At 61.2% G+C, this 19888-nt stretch overlaps 1 protein-coding gene across 1 annotated transcript; it reads right to left on the reverse strand.

The window, feature by feature from the left end:
• Position 1: 1 nt before the first annotated feature.
• HCN2 (hyperpolarization activated cyclic nucleotide gated potassium and sodium channel 2) lies at positions 2 to 19885 on the reverse strand (the record flags this gene model as incomplete). The annotated part of the gene is made up of 8 exons (XM_040462572.1): positions 2 to 15; positions 1837 to 2001; positions 2258 to 2498; positions 5753 to 5899; positions 7332 to 7550; positions 8051 to 8212; positions 8754 to 9177; positions 19602 to 19885. Coding segments are annotated over 8 exons (1656 nt in total), but the record flags the coding sequence as incomplete, so codon positions are not given.
• Between the last annotated feature and the right edge of the window lie 3 nt (positions 19886 to 19888).

Below are 19888 nucleotides of genomic sequence, written 5' to 3' on the forward strand. Positions count from 1 at the left end.
TGGAGTTCTTCTTGCCTGGGGGCGGGGCAGGGGCGTCAGGGGGCTGCAGCCCTGGGGCGTGTGCATCCGCGGCGCGCCTCCCGCAGTGGGTCCGCGGGTACTGGGCACCTGTTCTGTCCATCTAGGGCGCACACCGCTGCGCGCACTGCGTCAGGCTGTCAGCGCCTACTCGGCACAGCCAGTGTGCACCACGCCCCCGCTCGTACCTACCTACCTGCTGTAGCTGACACGCACCGAGCACCTTTTGCACATCTTAGGCCAGAATCTGAGCGCCCGCTGTGCACGACAGGCATGTATGGAGCACCTGCTGTACAGAGCAAGCGCACGGAGAGCGTGCAGCGTAGAACAGCGGGCAGGTGTCGGACACCTACGACATACAGCTGGCACACTCGTCAAGACACCGTGGCGTACAAGTAAGCACTCCACACAGCAAGCGTGCACGGAGCCCCTCCTGCCTACAACAAATAGATACCAAGTGTCTTCTGTGTGTAGTGTAGCCGGCAAAACTGAGCACCTACTGTGTACAATAAGCACGCATGACCTGCTGCTGTATGTAACAGGCAGGTATGGAGTACCTTCTGTATACAGTATTAATCAAATACTTGTGCGTAGCAAGCACATTAGAGCACCTACTGCATAGGCAAAGCAGGCATGAGACACCTACTGTATACCTCCAGCATGCCCGGGGCACTTTTTGCATACAGGAGACACGTATTGCACACCCACAGTGTACAGCAAGCACTTAAAGTGCCTGCTGTGTACACAAAGCAGGTATGAGACACCGTAGCGAGCATGCAATGTACCTCCTACGTACAGTGATCCGTGTATTGAGTACCTGCAGTATACAGCAACACACCTAGAACACTCGCCTGTACGCAGCCCGGGTGCTAAGTGCGCACCGTGTGGAGCAAGCGTATGTCGAGAGCCTACTGTGTATCGCAAACACTTCTAAGCACCTGCCACTCACGGATCTGCTGAGCACCTGTGTATAGAGCACACTGTTGAGTGCCTGTTGTATGCAAACATGAATTGAATGCTTTCTGTATGCTGGGAAGTCTTTCCTCTAACACCGCTGCATTCCACCCAGTCCTTTCCCACTTGTCTTCACTTCCAAAAATAGCACCAGGGGCCACGACCTCTCTGACTCGCGTGTCTAGTCAGCAGCAAGTGCTGAGGGCCCCACCTCCCGACCGTTGCCGAGGTTACCCTCTGACTCTCCCTACACCCGAGGCCAGGCCGCCATCTCTCTCCAGTATGCTACCCTCCCCTGCCCGGAATCATCCATGGCTCCCTACTGCTCCCAGTCCAAACTCCCATCCGCAGCCCAGTAGGTCCCGTGTACCTGGTCCCTGCCTACCTCCCCGACCTCCCAGCTTCTCCAGCTCCCTGGGCTCCAGGCCTCCTCGCCCCCCACCCCCCCAGGCCTTTCTTTGCACATGCTGCGTTCACTCCTAGAATGTACTTTGTCCCTTTCTAGCTGGCAACAGCTACTCAGCCTGGCCTCTACTCAGCATCGCGCAGAAGCCCTGCCACCCCCACCCCCTCCTCTGTGACGTAAGCCCGAGGGTGGCCTCCGAGCCAGCCTCTCGGTCCAGCGTCCACACCTCCTGGCACGCTGCAGGTGCCACACAAATCTCTGCTAAGTGAGCAGAAGTTGTGCACAACTGGAAACACTCTGCACTTGCTCTTTCCTGGGGAACCAGGACTATGTTTGGCCAAGGGACAAAGCAGGTCAGAGAGTCTGGTCTGGGGACTACAAGGGGACTTGCGGTCAGCTGGGACACACCACCTTATCTCGCCGGATGCCCCGCCACCCCGCCCGAGCAGCCCCCTCACCGATGCGGTCCAGGCGGTCGATGGCGACAGTCTCGAAGGCCCGCCGCATCATGGGGTACTCCTCCAGCACCTCGTTGAAGTGGTCCACGCTCAGCGAGTAGAGGCGGCAGTAGGTGTCGGCGCGCACGCTGGCCGTGCGCCGGCCCCGCGTCAGCAGGCAGATCTCTGCGCGCGCGCGCGGGGCAGAGGGAGACGACCTCGGCTTCCGGGCCACACCCGCCGGCCCCCATCCAGCCCCGCCCCACGGGGGTCGCACAGCCGCTGGGCTCAGTCCCGCCTCCTCCCCTCTGCTAGTAGGGCCCTTCCGCAGGTCCTTCCTGACGCCCACGGCATCACCCCTGCAGGCTCCCCGCCTGCCCAGGCTCCCCGCCTAACCCAGGAAGGGGGTCCAGCTCTCACCAGCCCCTGGTCCCCGGCTCACCCCCAAAATAGGAGCCATCAGAGAGCTTCATCTCCTTGTTGCCCTTGGTGAGCACGCTGACCACACCGTGCTGGATGAAGTACATCTTCTTGCCGATGGTGCCTTCTCGGATGATGTAGTCACCGGGCTGGAAGACCTCGAATTTGAGTTTGGTCAGCATGGCCGTGACAAAGTTGGGGTCGGCGTTGGCAAACAGTGGCATTGAGGCCACCAGCTTCCGGCAGTTGAAGTTGACGATCTCCTGTAGGGGCAGGAAGCAGGGGGTGACACAGGGCGCAGGTTTTTGTTTCTGTCTCGCCCTCCCTTAGGGGCTGCCTCTCCTGCAGACCCGCAGTTTCTTCATCTATGAAAGGAGTTTTAATTTTTTTTTTGTTAACGTTTATTTCTGAGACAGAGAGAGACAGAGCATGAATGGGGGAGGGGCAGAGAGAGAGAGGGAGACACAGAATCCGAAGCAGGCTCCAGGCTCTGAGCCATCAGCCCAGAGCCCGACACGGGGCTTGAACTCACGGACCGCGAGATCGTGACCTGAGTTGAAGTCGGACGCTTAACCGACTGAGCCACCCAGGCGCCCCATGAAAGGAGTTTCAAATACTCGGGCTGAAAGCCGGCGTCTTACTTACAGGGCAGACATCGAAGGGTTTTGCCGCCAGGGGCAAGAGCAAGAAAAAAATGTGCAGTGATACCCTGCCATTTAACGCTGTATTAGCAATGCTGGCCAGTGCAATTAGACAAGAAAAAGGCAATCGGAGACATGAGAACTGGGAAAGAAACAGTGACGCTAAATCTCTTTACTCTTTTAATATGACGGACCTGGAAGATCCAAAAGACTCCATGTACGACTACAACATTAAGAGTCAAAATAGCAAGCGATTAGAAAAATCAACATAAAAACCCAAGAACTGTAAAATGAATGAATCAACGGTGGCAGAGACCAGGGTGATGGTCACCCCTGGCAAGGAACCTCTGAGAGGGGTGGAAATGTTCCACATTCAATCCAAGCAGTGGGTACACAAGGGTGTCGCTCTCATCCGTCCAGTGTGCCCTCACGACGTGGGCACTTTTTCTGTAAGATACATTTCAATAAAAAGGGAAGCTTAACCTTAAAAGGAAACTCAATAGCTTTTACGTATACAAACAAAAACCACTCGGAAGAAGACACAACACATGGGAAGACCCCGTTGACACCAGCACAGAGAGCAAAGTAAAAGCACGGCACGAGGTCAAGAAATGTCCGGACCTGTATGAGGGCAGCTTGGAGAGCCCCCCGAAAGGCACGGGGGGAGGCTGAACACACGGTCATTAGGCAGAGCTCGTCACCGTCACGGGGACGAAAGACGACCTTTCTCCCTGTTTATCCACACACGTAACGTGCTCCCAAAGAAAACACCATCAGGTTTGCTTGTTAATTACTGAAGCTACGCAAGGCCGTTCAGAACAAATGAGCAAAAATCGCAGGGAAGCCTGCTCGTGCCGAAGAGCAGAAGGGGCAACTGGCCCCCCAGCACACTGAAACACGCTGCGCAGCCTCCAGACTCCGGGTGGGCTTGGCACACAGAGCAGGCGGGCCGGCGGGAGACACCGGGAGGCCAGAAACGTGCCCAAGCACGATGCAGCGAGTTGAGGGGTGCTATAAGGAAGTGTGGGTGAACCCCCACAGCTGGGTGGCACAGCAAGCATGTACTGTGCACCTGCTGTTGACAGGAGCCAGGTATTGGGGCCTACGATGTCGGCACGTATGTACTGTGCACCTACTGTATACAGAGAGTAGGTATTCAACACCTACTCTGTGCAGCAATTAGGTACTGAGTACCTAGTGTGTGGAGGAAGCACACAGAGCGCCTGCTGTGTACAGAAGATAGACACTGACCACTGCACACCCACTCTGTGCAGCAGGCACACATTTAACACCTGCTGTGTACAGCAAGCACTCATAGAGCATGAAAATCCCGCATGGCAAAACACACACACAGACACACACACACTCAATAAGCAAAGTTAAAAGCCACCACTGGGGTGCAGATTTGCATCACATGAAGTCCTCCACACATAAAGGATTTGTAAGATGACAAAAGGATAAAAAATTCTGTAGAAATACAAACGCAACCTGTGGCCGGTTCACAGAAGGAGAAACACAAAACGGCCTTTCATCACATAAAGAGCCCAGACGCCCCTCTCACGTGTGCATTGGGGGCTGGGTGCCTCACAGCGCTGCTGGCTGCCCAGAGGGACTGGACCCTCCCCTCACCCCTCAGCCCCGTCCCAAATACATGAGCAAAACTCCAGAGGTGCATGCCAGAAACTCAGGGGCAAGAGGAGGGCGGACCCTGGGGCCTCGGTGCCTGGAGGCCCCCACAGCCGGAAGGGTCCAGTGAAGGCAGCGGAGAGCGGTGGCCACGCCTGGGTTTTGCACCGAAGAAGGAAATGGGAGATGTGGCAGGAGGAAGTCAGGACGGGAGCCAGAGATTGTCTGGACGTACGTGTTTCTGTAAATGTGACTTTGGAACCGTGTGAGCAAACAGTGATCAAACACGGCTTGCCAGGAGCTGGGGGGTGGCATGGGGAGTGACGACTAGCCGCCAGCGGTGTCCTGGGGTTCAAGGGTGCTGTGGGTTAGACGGGGGTAATGCCGCACAATTCTAAATACACTAAGAGCTACTGCGTTGTGGGGCGCCTGGCTGGCTCAGTGGGTAGAGCATGCGACTCTTGATCTCATGGTTTGTGGGTTCGAGCCCCACATGGGCTCTCTTGCTGTCAGCGCAGAGCCCGCCTCAGATCCTCTGTCCCCCTCTCTGCCCCACCCCTGCTCACACTCTCTCTCAAAAATAAACATTAAAAAAAAAGAGGGGGGGGGGGACACAGGGAAGGAGGCCATGTAACGGCAGAGGCAGAGATCGGGGAGAGGTGTCCACAAGTCGAGGGACACGGAGGACTCCCACCAGGAGCTGGGAGAGGCAGGAAGGACCCCCCCCCCCTCCCGGAGCCCCTGGAGGGGGCGTGGCCCCGCCACACCTGGATCTCGGATTTCTAGGCTCCAGAATGTGAAAGAACACATCTCTGGGGTGTGAAGCCGCCCGGCTGGTGGGAACTGATTACAGCTGCCCCAGGAACTTCGCCAGAGGTCCCATGGGCTGTCCCGGCAGAGCCGGCGCCCAAAGCTGGTGCTCGGCAGGGCTCCTGTGCTTAGCGAAGCTCGACCCCCACCCTGGGCTCGCCAGCTCCAGGCCGCCTCCCCTCTGTCCAGCTCGGACCCCAGACGGGGTAAGGGGAATCCGGCAGTGGCTGTGGGGGACCCAGGACTTGTGCAGAAGCGGGGTCTGGGGCGCCGAGGGGCATCGTGGGGGTGCAGCACGTGGAGACTCACAGAGGGGCACCTGCTGAGGGTCAGAGCCTGAGGACACGTCTAGCTGCAGCCGGGCCAGCCCCCCCCCCCTCCCCGCTCAACCCCAGGAAGGAGGGCCTGGCAGCACGGACAGCCCCGCGGCCCCGCCTCACCTCCCGCAGAGGCCCGTTGAGCTCTCCCAGGATGCTGTCCTCGTCAAACATCTTGCCCTGGTAGCGGTGCTCGTAGTAGTCGTGGATCTTTTGGCGGAAGTCGGCGGGCAGCTTGTGGAAGGACATGTACTGCTCCACCTGCTTGTACTGTGTGAGTGGGGGGAGGGGGGGCCCGGGTCAGCGGCTGCCACCTCCGGGGGCCCCTGCTGCAGCCCAGACACGCCTGCCAGCTTCAACAACGGCAACGCGAGGTGCCCAGTTAAATCTGAATTTCAAATAAACAGCAAAAGTACTTAGCGGTACCCGTGCAATATTTGGCACATGCTTATGCGAAGGTAAGTTACTCTTTGTGTCCTGGATTTTATCTGGGAACCCCCGCCCCCGAGAAGTGGGGGGGGGTCAGCTTGGCTCTAGGCCCTCACAGTGGGCTGGGCCAGACTCCCCAGGTCCCCCAGGATGCCGGAGCCCATCCCAGAGGCTCCCGAATCGGTCAGTGGCCCTGCCTCCCCTCCCCAGAGAGCTTTCCAGAAACCACCGGCTCAGCCCCTCCTGAGCAGGGAGGGGCTGTGGGCACTAGACGGGTGCCAGGCCCTGCTGTCCCCAGGATGGTGCTCCCAGGGTGCCCCCAGCCCCGTTTCCGCCCCGGCCCCACCCGGACACAGCTGCCCTGAGCTCAGCGGAACCCGTGATGCCAGGCGGGTGGCAGCACCAGCTCATGTTTGGGTGTGAGACCCGTGGCTTCCGGACAGCCGGGGCGCCTGGCACCGGGCCCAGCTGACCCGGCCGACCCAGCCGGCGCTGCTGTGGGGCTGGGGGGGGGGGGTGGCGCTCGCAGCTGCCCAGCCAGGACCGGCCACTAGGCAGCAGTGCAGGACGGACGGGGCTGTGTCCCGGAGAGCCGAGCACACCTCGGCATTGAAGGGGGACACTGAGGCAGGGTGGAGCTCGAGGCAGAACTCGAGAAAGGGCCAGCACACGGGGCCTCTGCCCACTCCCCTTGGCCCCTCCTGCCCCCCTCTGGGGGCCCTGGCGCCACCCCCCCAGAGGGGGGCTGCCCCCGCCCAGAGGCCAGGTCCGAGGGGCCAGACATCCTTTTGCTCCCCCAGGAGCCTCCTCAGTGGGTTCAGTCACCCAGCACGTCCTCAAGCGACCCCAGGATTCCTGGACTCCTCTCTGTGCTTCCCTGCTCTGGCCTCGCCCACGCTGGCCCAGAGACCCCTGGGATGAGCCCCGCCTCCTAAACAGCCCCCAGGGGCTCCCTGATGCGCCATGGACTGGCCTTGCTCCGTTGGGACCTCCCCCCCCGCCACCGCAGCTCCCACCCTATCCTCAGCTTGTGTCCCCCTCAACCCTTCCCACCATGTCTCCCACCCAGGCTCCGGACTGCCCTCCTCCTAAAGGGCCCCGAGCTTCCTCACTGTCTTGGGGACCTTCTAATTCCCCCTAATCGCAGCCACGGACCCCTCTAGGGTCCTCAGCCCCCACATTCCCTGCCGGCCCCTGTCCTAGGCACGACACAGGGAGCTGGGGGACAGCAGGGTGGGCCCCCCAGACCTCCAGACTCTGCCTGCCCTCAGACCTTCTCCTGGTACTGGCGCCGAGAGGAGTCCAGCGACTGGATGAGGGCGGTGGCGTGGCCGATGAACATGGCGTAGCACGTGGCGCCCACGATCATGCTCAGCATGGTCAGCCAGATGTCGGTCATGCTCTCGGGGGCCTGCCGCCCGTACCCGATGCACAGCATGTGGCTCATGGCCTTGAAGAGCGCGAAGGAGTAGAGCTCGCTCCACGAGTGGTTCTGCAAAGCCACGAGGGGCAGGTGGGCCTGCGGTCGCCACCCCAGGGAGTCCCTTGACCTCAGGGGCCCCACCCGCCCATCCTGCCATCTAGGCCCACGTCCGGCCCCGAGACTCGCCCTTGTTAATGGTCAGCGTCTCAGCCAGGAATCCACACGGGTGCTTGCGCCCTCCCTCGGTGGGTTCTTACCTCTTCCGGCCCAAGATACTGCTTTCCTACTTCAGGGTTAGGGTACCACAAGCCCTCTTCGGCATAGTGTATGTAAGTAAACAGTGGACACAGAGGAAACGTTGGTGACATTATCTGTGGTGCCAGAAGCTGTCCTAGGCACTCTGGTCAACAAGCCGCCTCTCAGCGGTTGGGGTCTGAAGGTCTCAAAGTCACCAGAGCACCCAGGCGGTCACTGGGGAGGGGGTGTTCGGGACACTGCGTGCACCCGAGGCGGGGCACTGGGGTGGGCGGGGTCCGGGGACTGCGCGCCACGGTGGGCCGGACGCTCACCACCATGCCGTTGATGGAGACCCAGCAGTTCCGCGGGAAGTCCTGCAGCATGGGCACCAGGAACTGCAGGCAGCCGTCCCAGTGACACAGCAGCAGCATCATGCTGATGAGGTTGCAGATGCGCATCACCGCGCTCGCCAGGTCATAGGTCATGTGGAAGATCTGCGGGCGGGGCGCGGCATGAGGGTCCCCCGCCCGCCGCCTCTCACCCACCAGGGCAGTGGGAGGAAGATGCCCCCGGGCCCGGACCCCCAGCCCCTGAGACCTGCGACGGGTGTCCCCGCCTCACCGCAAGCTCTAACCCCACCCCCCAGCCCGTTGCCCTCCGGGTTGACGAGAGCGCGTGGCCCAGGTCCCCTCCCACCCCGTCCCCACCCGCTGCCCCCCCCCCCCCCCGGAGCCTTGCCGCGGCCCCAGAAACTGGGGGCGATATTGCCGGCGGCAGCGGGCTGGAGGACAGTCCAGAAGCGGCTCACTCGGGACAGAGGGGGCGTGACCTCGCTCCTCTGGGCCTGTTTTCGCTGCCGCCAGTGGGGGCGGGGGGTGGGATCCCCCCTTTACAGGGCAGAATGAAGTGGGGGGGGGGCGCGAATGCATGGAGGGCCCCGCCTTCAGCCCCCACGACCCTGCCCCTCGCAGCCCCTCCCCGAGCCTCCCCTGCCCGCACCTGCCCGCGGCACCTGCCCGCGGGCCCGGCGCTCACCTCCTCCCACTGGTGGATGTAGCGGATGAGGCGCGACAGACGCAGCAGCCGCAGGAGGCTGAGGATCTTGGTGAAGCGCACGATGCGCAGCGCGCGCGCCGTCTTGTAGACCTCGGAGTCGATGCCCTTCTCCACGATGAGGAAGATGTAGTCCACGGGGATGGAAGACACGAAGTCCACCACGAACCACGTGCGCAGGTACTTCTTCTTGATCTTCTCGGGGTCCAGGATGATCTCCGTGTTGTCCTCGATCACGATGCCCGTGCGGAAGTTCAGCACCAGGTCCATGAGGAAGAACGTGTCCGAGACCACGTTGAACACGATCCACGGGGCGGTGGTCTCATCCTTGAAGAAGGTGATGCCCACAGGTATGATGATGAGGTTTCCCACCATGAAGAGCAACATGGTGAAGTCCCAGTAGAACCTGGGGGTGAAGCGTGGGCCGTCACACCGCCAGGCCTTGGCCCACGCGGCACGCAGCTGCGGGGCACGCTGTCCCCACCGCGGCGCCGCGCAAGCACACACACGCCTTCGAGGGCCAGCCCGGATCTCGCCTCCTCCAAGCTAAGACTTGGGCCTCGAATCACAGTGTGTACCCCAACTCCAGGAAGCCCTCCCACCCCCTGATGACCCCCACTGCCCGCTGGGCCCCCACAGCCTGGGTTCCTCTAGCCGGCCCACGACCTTCCCTCCTTAAAGAAACTGGAGAGGGGCGCGTGAGTGGCTCAGTTGGTGGAGCTTCCCACTTGGGCTTAGGTCACCATCTCCCAGTTCGTGAGTTCAGGCCCCCCATCAGTTTGTGTGCTGACGGCTCAGAGCCTGGAGCCTGCTTGGGATTCTGTGTCTCCCTCTCTCTCTGCCCCTCCCTTGCTTGCGTGCTGTCTCTCTCTCTCAAAAATAAATATTTTTTTAATTAAACAAACAAACAAACAAACAAAAAGCAGGAGACCTGGCAGAGCCCAAAAGGTGGCCCCCAAATTGGTTAAAACTTTCCCATGACCAAAAAAGTTCAATGTGCAAGACACAGGGTCAGTGTCCAAAAAACTCTTCCGTATGAGAAAGAAAAGGGGACAGAAGCAAGGAGGAGCTGGGGTGGCAGGGAGTAGGGGGCTTTGGAGGAAGGGGCGGTGGGCATGCAAGGGGGGGGCAAGCACAGTGGGGGACAACAGGGTCTGGGGTGCGGGATGGGGGCGGGGCATGCAGGGCGCACACTGTCCTGAGTAGCAGGGCTTCGAGTGGGGCACCAGAAGGGGTTCCTGGCCCAACTTCCATCTCGGGCAGCACCCTGGGGGGCGGGAGGCAGGGGGAAAGAGGCCTAGGCCCCCCCAGGCTGGGAGAGGCTGAGAGAGGACATTTCATGTGACAGACTCTCCTGAAAAAGTGCTGACTGGCGGATTCCACTCCCAAGTCCCTGAGGCCGATTCCACACTCCACCTGGGAAGCACTGTTCAGGGAAAGGCCTGTCCACTCAAGGGACATCTGCTGGTGGCTGGGCTTGGTGTTCTGAACAAAGCATGAGGACATACAGGTTCAGAAGGGCCACGTGGACAGATGCCCAGCACAGTAGGGATCGAGAAAATGCAAATCAAAACCACTCCAAGGAAAAACTGTTGTGTTAGGTCCTCAAAAGTCCAGACAGTAGCGGGGCGCCTGGGTGGCTCAGTCGGTTGAGTGTCTGACTCTTGCTTTTGGCTCAGGTCATGATCTTACGGCTCATGAGACCGAGCCTCTAGTCGGGCTCTGCACTAACATCGAGGAGCCTGCCTGGGACTCTCTCTCTGTTCCCCGCCCCTGCTCTCGCTCTGTCTCTCAAAATAAATAAATAAGCTTAAAAAAAAAAAAAATAGAATCATGGTCTTACCCATCAATTCCACTCCTAGGTGTGAACCCCATGAACTGAAAACAGGCACCTAAGGAGAACTGCGCACGCGTGTTCGCAGGAACAGGATTCACAAAGGCCAAAGGTGGAAACTTCGGTGGGGGAGCAGATTCACACAACGTGGCCACCGCTCACGCGCACGCCCCTCAGGTGCATCCACCACGCAGGCGCACATCCACGGATGAGCGTGTCCACCGCGCACGCGCACGTCCACAGATGACCGTGTTCCCCGCGCACGCGCACATCCCTCGGCCGCGAGCAGGAGCGAGGAGCCCCCCCCCCCCACCCCGCGGACAGACTCTGAACATGCGACGCTCAGGGAGGGAACCCGACACAACAGACCGCGTGGGCTGTGAGTCCGCGTGTGTGAAACGTCCAGAACAGGCTCATCCACGGACGGAAGGGGGGCTCGGGGGGTTGGGGATTTTTAGGGAAGATGAGAAAGTTCTGGATACGGATGGTGGTGATGGCTGCACAACATTGGGAATGTACTTAATGCCGTTCAATTGTATACTTTTAAATGACTAAATGCCAAATGTTATGTCACACAAAAGAAAAAAAGAACTCTGAGGCTATGGGTTGGGGGTCTCCGTGATGAGCGGGTGCCCCAGATCTGGGGTCTGGGTCCACACATCCTGTCTAGATCCAGGTAAAGGAGAGTCTCGAATTTTGAACAAAGTCGCTTATTTGAAATTGCTCTTACTGAGTACTGCAGAGAGAGACGCCCACCCCTGGATCGCGTCAGCCCTGTGAGCTCTCTCCAGGTTGTCACTCTCCCAGACAGGTTTGTGCAGGGCTCTGCCGTGGGCCCAGTGCCCTCCCCGTCACAGTGGGGGTCCCCACATCCACTTAGAGAAAGCTCTGTCACCTGTGGGCGGCACAGGCCCCAGAGGCCCCTAAAGGCTGCGGCTCCCTGGGCCCTCCTGCTGGCTGGCCAGCTGGAGGGGCAGAGGAGGGGCCCATGGGCCGCAGCGTTCGCCCAAATTAGCACAAATAAATAAAAAAAAGCCGTAAGACCCAGGGGTGCCTGGGTGGCTCAGTCGGTTGAGCATCCAGCTCTTGATTTCGGCTCAGGTTATGGTCCTGGGGTCCCGGGACCGGGCCCCGCTTTGGGCCCCATGCTCAGCGAGGAGCCTGCTTAAGATTCTCTCTCCTCTCTCTCTGCCCCTGCCTGGCTGAAATACATGTGCTCGTTCTCTCAAAATAAGTAAACTCAAAAAAAAAAAAAAAAAAACAAAAACAAAAACAAAACTTGAAGCAAAGCCGAAGGCTGCAGACTGGCTTGGCCACAGTGAGCTCTGTGTTTTGGGAGCTCCTTTCTGGGCAGCGCTGCGGGGAGCAGCAGTTAGCCCGTGTGTGCCGGCTGGCCCAGGCCCTCCACTTCGGGGAAGTGATCCCAAGGAAACTGTCCAAGAGGAAGAGAGAAAAATTAAAAAGCAATTTGTACCAAGATGTTCACAGTAGCTCAGTCTTCGAGAGCCAAAGGCTGGAAGGCACCCAACGTCTAACACCTCGGTGGCAGCGGCCAGACCCGGGCTGACACCCGGTTCTCTGGGCTGCTGGTGGGTGCGGCCGTGCGCCAGTCCCACAGCCCCTGGGACCCCCACTCTTCTCTCCATCGGGGAGAAAGGGGCCGGGGAGTGGCAGCCTGTGAGGGCCCTCCAGGAGCCTGTCCCACCCACACCTGCAGCGGGAGCCTCCTCTCGGTGGTGGTCGTGAGGCCCCGGCTGGGCTGTGATGGGAGGGCCTGGGGATGGGGACAAAGACCTGAAGACCTGGAGAGCTAAAAGGACTGAGTGCCCTGGGGGTGGGTATTAAGGGCAAAATCGAATGGCTGCTAAAAATTCAGGACCTTCCTTTGTCTGCATCTAGGCAAGGTGTGGGGCGCGGGATGAGGGGCCCCACCTGCCTGCCGCCCCTGCCCGCCACCCTCCCTCCCAGAGCTTCCACTGTAGTCCCACCCCTCACCCTCTCTGAACTGAGGCCTGCCCTGCCCCCTCCCCCACTTCCGGCACACGCCTGGGACAGAGCAAGCGGGAAAGAGTAACTGAGAAGGCCAGAGGACCTAGAAACCATGGATGGGGGGTGGTTAGAAACCCCCAGGGGGAGTCTAGAAACAATCTAAATGGCCAGAGTTCAAGGTGGCTTCACAGGTGACTCTTCACAGACATTCTCTCCCTTTGTTCCTGGGATGAGGGTAGGAGCAAGCATCACACTTCCCCACTGACAGACCAGAGAGGTGGCCCCGCCAGGGAGTGGGGGCAAAGAACCGAGATCCAGGCCTGGTGTCCTCAGGACCTGTCCTCTGTCTACTGCCCGCCTGTTTAGGGCCAGGGCTAACCTTCCTCCTGCAGGCCTGGAGCCCTGTCCACTGCCCCTGGTCCCTGGGGAGCGATCCCTGGTCCTGTCGCTCTATCCGGGCTGTCTTCCCAGGTTGGATGGTGTCCCCTGGGCTAATGAGGAGTCAGACCACAGAGGACAGAGTGCTGGACAGGGGCTCTGAAGCAGCTCTGGGGCAGAGTGACCCAATCCCCAGGTCCATCACTAGGGTGCCCCACCTGCTCCAACCAGGACGCCCCAAAAGGGGCCCGAGGCCCTGACCCTTGTCCTCACCAGCCCCCTGGTCCCCTGGAAGGGGACAGGAGGAGGAAGAGGGCGCTGTACACACCCACCAAGGGGGACCTAAGGACTGGGGCAGAGGATCTGGTCCGGGGACAGAGGAACCCCGGTCCTCCCCCTAAGCCCCTCCCCTTCCCCTCCCCTGACCTCCCTCCTGGGCCGCACAGCCTGGGACTAACCATTCTCCTCTGAGCCTCAGTGCCTCATCTGCCCAATCCTGGCAGCCCTCCCTCAGTGGGCCACCCCAGCAGGACTGGGGCCCAGGGACTACAAGGGCCTCCCCAGGCAGCCAGCAGAGGTCTGGCTCACGGTCAGCTTTCAGCTACCCAGGGCCTTCAATGACCGTAATTAAATCCCATATTTTAAAATCTTCCCTAACATGGCTCAGTCGGTTAAGCATCCCACTATATATACATACATATATATATATATATATATATTTTTTTTTTTTGTTTTGTTTTGTTTTGTTTTGTTTTGTTTTTTTGTTAATGTTTATTTATTTTTTGAGAGAGACAGAGCATGAGCAGGGGGAAGGGAAGAGAGAGAGAGAGGGAGTCACAGAATCCGAAGCAGGCTCCAGACTGAGCTGTCAGCACAGAGCCCGACGTGGGGCCCGAACCCACGAACCCTGAGGCCATGACCTGAGCCAAAGTCAGACGCTTAACCGACTGAGCCACCCAAACGCCCCTAAGCGTCCGACTCTTGATTCTGGCTCAGGTCATGATCTCACGGTTTGTCAGATGGAGCCCCACATGGGGCTGACAGCTTGGAGCCTGCTTGGGATTTGTTCTCTCTCTGCACCTCCCTGCTCGCGCGGTCTCTCTGTCTCTCTCTCAAAATAAATAAATAAACATTAAAAGAAAAAAACCTTCCCCGACAAATAACAATGAGGCCCCAGAGGGGCCCCTGCTTCTGTGGGAGCACCCGGATCCCTCGGTTCTGTCTCCGGCACAGCCCCGGGAGGGCAGCGGCCTTGTTGGCTGAGTGACACAGGCTCAGCCCCGGGGACACTGGGACGATGCAGGGTCTCCCAGGGAGCTCGGGGCTCGACAGCCATGACCCCTAGGCCCAGGACGTCTCGGCTCCAGTGCCCTGCCGCTGGGAGACGGTCCTGGAGCCCTGTCCCAGATGTACCCGCGTGCACCCACAGGGGCACGGGACTTCGGCTGGGGCCCCCACCCTGAACGGCGAGTACTGAGGGACAGAACCCAGGTGCAGAGACTTCCAGGCCAGATAAGGGCTGTTGAACCAAGGCAGCCCGCCACCCCCCACCCCACCGCAGGATCCCAGCACTAAGAACCTGGCAGGAAGCAGTCCAGGAATTACAAATCAGGCAAATCTGAAGGGATTAGGGCCAGGGCGGGCAGGAGCCCTCCCTTATGGAGTTTCAAATCCGAGTCGAGTGTCAGGGATTAGGAAAGGAAGACACCTCCCGGAAAGATCAGCGGATTCCTGGGTGAGCCCGGGGCCTGGGCAGGCTGTGGGGGCAGGGTGTGTGCCAGGCTGGGAGGACAGTTGGCGACCACACAGACCCAGCTCTCCCTCAGAGCCCCAGGCTGGGTGGGGGAGACAGACATTCCACACCAACAGATAAGTGAGTGGGATGCTTCAGAGTGGGTGCGGAGGGCTTCTCAGAGGGCATGGCACTTGGGCAGACAATGGAGAAGTAGCTGCTTGACAGAGTTCAGGGGACCCTGCGCCCCGCGCAGAGGAGGCAGCAAGTGCAAAGGTCCTGTGGCTGCACTGGGGTTTCCCCCTCTTAAGGCTGGCCAGGTGGCCTGGTGCTGGAGTAGGCACGAAAGGAAACGGCTGAGGGCAGGAGCTGGGTTCTGCAGGCCCTTGGGAGGCCGTAAGTGAGAGGGAAAGACGGACAAATGTACCTTGAGAGGCCCATGCTGGCAGTGGGGAGGTTAGGAAGGGGGCAGGAGGGAGATGGAATGGCCTGTAGTGGCTGGATTTGGGGCCGGCTTCTTGACGGGGAAAAGTGAAGCAGGGTCTGGTCTGAGGAGGCCCGGCCCCCATGATGTTGGAGCAAGGGGGTTGGAGACACGAGGGTTTTAAAGCAGGGACCAGAAATTCCAAATTCTGGCAGGAGTCCCCTGGAGAGAGGAGGGGGACCTCGGCCACAGATGGCCTCTCACCCTTCATATGGATCGTGGAGCTTCCTTCCTTCCACCAGGTGGGCCCTGGGCCTCAACCCTCACCTGGGGAAGTGGATTTGTCCCCTGTCCCCACCCCACGTGCCTCCGTGCTGGGTCTGGAGCCAGGGAAACCCTTGTCTCACCCCTGCCCCCGCCCCCCCCCTCCCCCCCGGATAACGCAGGATTTATTCCCGTGAGTTAATGCGGGGATTTGCAGACAGTGCTCCCACACTGATCTCCCTCGGATCCGCCAGGCCATCTGGGGTAGGAGACAGGGGCCTCCGGTCCCATCCGGTTCTTCAGACCAGCCCCTCCACCGGCCCAGTCCCCCGGGGACCCCAGAGGACGTGACACAGACACAGGTCAGCGTCCACTGGTCCCGGCTTTGTCTAAATGCCTCTGAGGGGCAGGAAAGGACTCATCTCTTCCCCTCACTCGGGGCCCCCCCACGGTAGACAACTGGGGATCAGTGCAGGAAAGTCAGCAGCAGCGGCAGAGACTCAGATCAGACCTCAGAGGCACTTACAGACAGGAGCAAGTTGAAAGCCACTCGCCCAAACTTTCCGACCTGCCCGGGCCCCCGGGCCCCGGGGCTGCCTGTTACCAGAGTGACAACCACATGAGGAGGCGGTGGGGGAGAACAACCCAGAATGAGTGATGGTCCCAGCCGGGCCCCACAGGGGCCACCCTTGCTGGGGTCCCCCTGCCCACCCACTGTTCCCCCATGAGCTTCACACACGTGGGGCCTGTTGCCCTCTGGAATCAGTGCTGGTCCAGGTGAAAGGAACAGGAATTAACTGTACTTATTTTCTCGTGTTTTTGGAGGGGAGGGGACTCCGTGAGGTGCCGGCTGTGACTGTGGCCCTCCACACCGGCCCCGTGGCTGCCCCCCTGCCTCGCACTCTTGTTCTGACACCTGTTCCCATTCGGGCACGGACCTCAGGGTGCCCAGAAGGGAACACCAAGCCTCCCAAGCCCAAACTGTTCCCTCTGTCCCTTGGACCTGTTTCTCCACCTGCTCCCCCTCCCCCCCCACCCCTGCCCCCCGTGAGCCCCTCTGGAACAGGTCCCGGGGCTTCTCCGTCCTGGCCCTGGTGCCTCCCACATGCCCGGTTTCCGCGCGGAGAAACAGCCTCAGAAGGGGTTGGGCTGGTCCATCGCAGCCCAGGGACGGGCACCACGGAGCGCCTGTGTGAGCTCAGCGAGCTCGCGAACACCTGAGACCCCAGACGTGACAGGGACCTCACGGGCCCTCAGGCCCACGGCAGGCGCTGAGGGGCAGGCAGGCCAGCAACGTGAAGTGGAAATGGCCGCGTCGGGGTGTGCCGGCAGCGCGTCCGTGAGACAAGGCGGCAGTGGGTCAGAGCTGGGGTGCGGGCAGGGGTGGGGAAGGGGACAGCGTGTCCCAAGGCTGGTCGTTGCAGGGAAGCAGGGGGAGGGGCCGGAATGGCATAGAAAGTCACACACCCCCGTTTGCCCACACCACCGCCTCTCACGTTTGGGGAAACCAAGGCGGGAGGCCCAGAGAGGACGCGAGCCCAGCCGCAGGCAGCACGGGGCCCTCTGCAGACGGCTGCCTTCTGGCCTTTCCCCCGGACGCTCTCTCCTCCCGGACACCTTCCTCTGTCCACTCCCACGTGTCAAGAGCTCCCCCTCCTCGAGGCCCCCACAAGCACCCCACGCCCTGGAAGGCGTATGCCCGCTTGCGCACGAGGCGGTGCCAGGGCGGCTCCAGTTCGGCGGACACCCGTCGTCCCGTTCTCCGTGCCAGGTGGGGGCCGGGCCGATGGGCACGGGAAGGGCTTCACAGGCAAGCAACAGCGAGAGCTCAGGGAGGTGGAGACACCCTGGTCTTGGGCAGGCGTGGGGGCTGGCATGGGAGCCTGCACCTCAGAATCTCTTTCCGCTTTAGAGCCTGCACAGTGTGTGGACGCAGGCACCGTCGGGTCAGATTTCAAGGGGGCAAGTGTGGAAAAGCGGACCCAGAAAGGCTCCTCCGCCTTTTGCTCCGTGAGCAGTTTCACAAAAGCTCACACACGCATAGAAGCATAGCAATGATCTGCAGCCCGCCTTCGGGTACCCCGATATCTCGAACAGTCTCCAGCAAGCCTTTCCCTTCCCGTGTCTTCCCGGTCTGGATGGGACGCGGCCAGAGGCTGGGCTACCAGCCTGCCCAGGTGCGAACCCCCAATTTGCCCCGATTCATCGTGTAGCTTTGGGCAGGTGACTTAACTTCTCTGTGCCCTTCCCACTTTACAGCTGACATGACTGAATCAGTATTAGTAAGGCGCTGCCATGGCACCTGGGCCGCCCAGGGAGCCTCAGGAAGCTTGGGGCCTGTGTCCATACTGAATCAGCCCTCCACTAAGACATGGGGGGCTGTAGAGGCCCCACGGCATCCCAGATGGGAAATATCCTGTTTTCAATTTGACAGTGTCTCCCCTAGTCCCCATCCCCCTGCTTGCTCAACCCTATTTTACAGCTTATCTGCCCAGCCCAGACCACGTGGCCTGCCCAGATCCTCACAGGTGACCATGCTCCAAGTGGCACAAGCACCGGGAAGCCCAGCTCCTCCCCCTGGCATCCCCTCCCCTCAGGCTGTAAGCCGCCCCTTCTGCAGCCAAGAGGAAGCCCAGGGTCCCCCACCGCTGGCAGTGGGCAGGTGGTTGGGGGGGGGGAGGTTGGCTGCAGGCAGACGTGCTGGAGAAGACCGAGGGCAATGGCTACTTTCTGCAGGCCCCTTCCCCGGCCCCCCCCCCCCCCCGCCCATGTCCCTGATATCCCTTCCCAGCCAGCTGGCCAGGTCGCTGGAACGTGAGCAGAAACACTGACCCAAGTTCTCCCAGCCTGGACCACCTGCACGGAATGGGGAGCCCCTGTGCAGGTCAGGACCATCCAGATGCACCTCATTCTGACACCCCAGGTCCCCCCACCCGTGGCCTCTCCCAGAACTCAAGCCATTGGTCAAGGGTGTCTTCACCCCCCAGGGAAGGTCTGAAGAGTAGGCAGGTGGAATCCCAGTCTCTGTGTGCCCCTGGGGCCTCAGTTTCCTCAGCTGTCAAGCACTGGAGCTGCGGAAGGGTCAGAACAGGGGAGAATCCCACAGCCCCCTTTCCCAGCTCCGGACAAGCTCGAGCAAGCGCGGAACAAGTTCCCGGGTGGGGGCGAGGGGCTCAGGCTCCCGGCAGGACCCAGAGCTTGATGAAACCCGCGGTTCCGAGAGCGCCGTGGGCCGCTGTCCGTGGTGCTGAAGCCGCGCCCGCCCTGGGATTCGGCCCCGTGGAGACCCTCTGCGTGCCAAGTCACACCTCCCTGACGGCCACTTAACTTCACACACACACACACACACACACACACACACACACACACACACACCCCTAGGGACCCGCCTGCCCCCTAGATCGCTCGGCCCACGCCCCCTGCAGTCACATGCTCCCCATCACACACGTAGCCTGCAGTGATATGCACGCTTCACGCTTGCAGGCTACAGGGCGCGCACCCAGGAACGAGAACCACAAACATACTCAGCCGTGACCCTGCGCTGGGCCTTGCTCTGAGCCTTTGCACCTATCAACCGCCTGAACACAGACAACGTCTACACACCCACTGACACATGGGCACGCCACCCAGTGGCTCGGGCTGCTGCGGCGCAGAGAACACAGCCTGGGGACCCCAGCACGCTCAGCGCCCTCTCCTCGCGCAATACCCAGGCCCGAGGACCGGAACGCGCCTCCCTGAGCTGCGGGGCGCAGGTGGAGACCTTGGGAGCGAGCCACGTTCGCTTAACCCCTTCTCCGCCGGTCTCTCCCAGGCACGTCCTTCCCGGGCGCCCTTCCTTCCTCCTTCCTTCCGCTCTGCCGCCTCCCCTGCGCCCACGTTCCCCTCTATTCGTCCTCTCCGCCCCTCCGCGCTCAGACCCTGGTCCTGCGGCTCATGACGCGCGCCCATCCCGCAGGGATGGGGATGTCAGGGCGCGTGGGAGGGGGCGCTCAGGGGTCACCGCGGGAGCCTGCGCGCGCTTCCCAGAGCCCCCCCCACCCCCACCCCTGCCCCAGGGCGGAGCCTCGCGCGCCCAGGCCATCACGGGGCGGGTCTCGGACGCGCCCGAGGTCACCGAGGGGCCCCGAGGTCACCCACGGGGCGCGCAGCCCCGCCCTCCCCGAGGTGCTCCAAGGACGGCGCCCCCCTCGGCGCCCGCCGGGGCCACACCTGAAGTCGCTGTACGGGTGGATGATCCAGGCCCCCGCCGACTTGACGCGCTCCTGCTCGCGCTCCACGGCCTTCTGGCTGCCGAACATCCGCAGCGAGAACTTGTTGACGCCGGGCTGCAGGAGCGCGCCGAACTGCCGCTGCATGAAGCTGGCCTGGCTGCCGCGCGGCTCCCCCGCGGGGCCCGCCTCCTCGCTGCCCGCCTCATCCGCCGGCCCCGGCCCCGCGCCCGCCCCGCGGCACGAGAACGACACCTTGGACCCCCGCGCCGGGCCCTCGGGTGCCGC

The sequence above is a fragment of the Herpailurus yagouaroundi genome, unplaced genomic scaffold (genome assembly GCF_014898765.1).
Source record: "Herpailurus yagouaroundi ecotype Mexico unplaced genomic scaffold, PumYag 348, whole genome shotgun sequence".
Taxonomy (NCBI): Eukaryota; Metazoa; Chordata; class Mammalia; order Carnivora; family Felidae; genus Herpailurus; species Herpailurus yagouaroundi.